General features: G+C 33.5%; 1 protein-coding gene across 1 annotated transcript in view; it reads left to right on the forward strand.

Annotated features, from left to right (window-relative positions):
- Positions 1 to 2,785, forward strand: part of PIGN (phosphatidylinositol glycan anchor biosynthesis, class N) — a gene marked incomplete at its 5' end in the record, with an annotated part of 133,911 nt that overhangs the window by 4,517 nt on the left and 126,609 nt on the right. The window contains one exon of the mRNA XM_008567542.1: positions 2,575 to 2,699. Coding sequence (XP_008565764.1) covers positions 2,575 to 2,699 — 125 coding nt within the window. The remainder of the gene's footprint in view (positions 1 to 2,574; positions 2,700 to 2,785) is intronic.

Consider the following 2,785-nt stretch of genomic DNA (forward strand, 5'->3'; position numbering starts at 1 on the left):
AAGTATATTCATATTGTTGTGTAGCCAACCTCTGGAACTTTATCTTGCAAAACTGAAATTTCGTATCCATTAAACAGTAGCTCCCCTCTTTTCCTTTCTCCAGCCCCCGGCAACCACCATTCTTTCTGTTTCCATGAGTTTGACTATTCTTGATGTTTCATATAAGTGAAATCAGACAGTATTTCTCTTTTTGTGACTGGTTTACTTCACTTAACATAATATTAAGTTTTGAATCTATTCACTTTTTAAAACTCAGTTCATACATCATCTCTTCTATTAGGTGTTCTGTGTCTTCCCTTTGCTTCATCCTCCTCCCAGTTTGACTTAGATAACCCTTCTCTATATTCTTTTCATCTCTCTATCTTAGTACTTTATTATGCTATACTATAATTGTTAATACACTGGCAGAGTTTCCTTTAATCCCGTATACATCTTGTTGGCAGTGATTTTGATTTTTTCACAATTGTTAACTCTAACTTTCTATCAAGGAATTGTTTGATACATGTATTAACTTAGGTTCAGCTCTGTGTAATAGAAAAAAAAATTATGGCTTAAAAGTTTACTTCTATATTTCAGTAAAGACAGTGCTAGAAGTAGGCAGCAGAGGATTGATATCCAGGATGTTATAGTGGTTTCAGTTTCGTGAAGACCCACTTTCCCAAAATTCTGTATCCTCAGACCATGAGTTTTTATCTTCACAGTCATCTCATGATTCCAGATAATGCTGAAGTTCCAGCCATTGTTTTAGGCCAGTAATCTGAGAAATCAAGAAGGACCTTCTCTCCTACTGAATTATTTTTATTTCAAAGAGGTTCAGGTTCACATAGCTTTTTGTGTGTGTGTGTGTGTGATGGGTAAGGGGATTGTAACCCTTGGCTTGGTGTCGCCCGCACTGCGCTCAGCCAGTGAGCACACTGGCCATCCCTATATAGGATCCGAACCCGCGGCCTCGGCACTCCCAGCGCCCTTGTGCTCCCAGCGCCACACTCTCCTTGGTGAGCCACGAGGTTGGCCCTCACGTAGCTTTTTGACTGAAATGTTTGACTGAAATCCCATTGGCTACAACCACAAAAGGTACATCTAGCTGCAAGAAAAAATGAGAAATAAGTAAGTTTTAGTTTTTAAGCATTACCATGTCCCATAAGATCAAAAGTTTTTACTCAGGGAGAAGGGGAGGATGCATGTTGGATAGCCATTGGCAGTCTCCCATGATGCTTGATAAATATTTGTTGTGTACAGATACGAATGAGTGCTTTGAATGCAAAGGGACTGAGAAAAAGTAAGGGCTGATAGGCATACATATATTGAGTACTAGGGAGAAAGAAGCTTGGAGTATATTTCACATCTTACATTCAGAAGATCAACTTCTCAAAAGGCAGTGGGAATGAATCTTAACAATGAGAGTGAGGTTGATCTCTGCAGGATTAGTGTTTCATAGCTTCCCAGATTTTGTATCCGTATATGAATGAACAGAACTTTTTATATTGTTGAGTATTTTTACCAGTCATGGAACAAATTATAAATTTAACTCAAGTCAGTTGCTCAGTTTTTTCATTTTTTTGTCAGTTTTCAGTTATTTATTTAGAATTTAACTCTTTTTCTCTTAAAGAACTTTTCATTTCCACCTAGATTTAACATTTCTGAGGGGCTAAGTAGAGTGTATATATTGAAAGTTAGGGTGCAATTTTATACTTTTGAGGAGGTTATATATTAAATCTTTAATTTCTTTCTATTCTTGAATAGCTAGTTTCTCTGATGGTACCATTTGTTTTTTTTTTTAACTTTTATAATAATGAATTATTTGAAAAAATAAATACTTCCGACTTTTGTTGAAAAGTTAAACATCTCTTGTTGAAAGTTAACATCTTTTAAGTTTAGAGACATTTATGTGAACAACAAAGAACTTATATAAGTTAAAAATATTCTGTATAGGTACTTGCATACATGTTCATGTGTATGTGAATACAGGGTGAGTTATTTGTCTAAAGGTTTTATGAATTCATTTTATCATTATGAAATTAATATGATAATTTTAAAACTGTATTTCATTCAGTGAATGTTTTCCTATCACACAATGTAAAGAACAGATTCTAGTTGGGGCAAAGGAAGTACTTAGGAGGCTATTCGCAATTTTCTAAATGAGGGATTATGATTGGACTAGGGTTGTAGCAGACAGGACAGTGAAAAGTGGTCCCACTCTCTATATATTTAAAAAAAATAAATTATTCTTAAACTGTTGCTATTTTATTTTTGGCTTTTGCCAAAATATTTCTTCAGTCTGCTGTATTAAGTTATATTTGGGGTGAACAATGTTATGAGATCTTTGTGAAGTCAAGATCACCTTTCTATAAACTTTTTTTGGCCTAATTAAGACACAGAAATTAGCTCACTCATTATTTAAACAGAGATGTCTGAACTGATAACAAAGACTTTGTGTTGGTAGGTCTTGAGATAAATTTAAACAACATAAGATAATTTTGTAGTTATGCATACATTTAATTAAATGTTTTCATCAGTATTATTTTAAAAATTAAACAAATGAGCTAAAATTTTATACTTATTTCTTACATATAGGACTTCTTTGATGCTGCCAAAAGCAACCAGTCCTTGTTTTCTAAAATAAATGAAGAAAAAATAGTTTTTTTCTTACATTTGTTAGGAATAGATACAAATGGACATGCTCATCGACCAGCATCAAGGTAATTTTAATGCTATGTTTCATTCAATTTTGTTTTTAGGGAAACATCTGTTCATTTGAACTTTTAAAGTATTATGTTTTGTTTGT

The sequence above is a fragment of the Galeopterus variegatus genome, unplaced genomic scaffold (assembly GCF_000696425.1).
Source record: "Galeopterus variegatus unplaced genomic scaffold, G_variegatus-3.0.2 Scaffold328, whole genome shotgun sequence".
In the NCBI taxonomy this organism is placed as follows: Eukaryota; Metazoa; Chordata; class Mammalia; order Dermoptera; family Cynocephalidae; genus Galeopterus; species Galeopterus variegatus.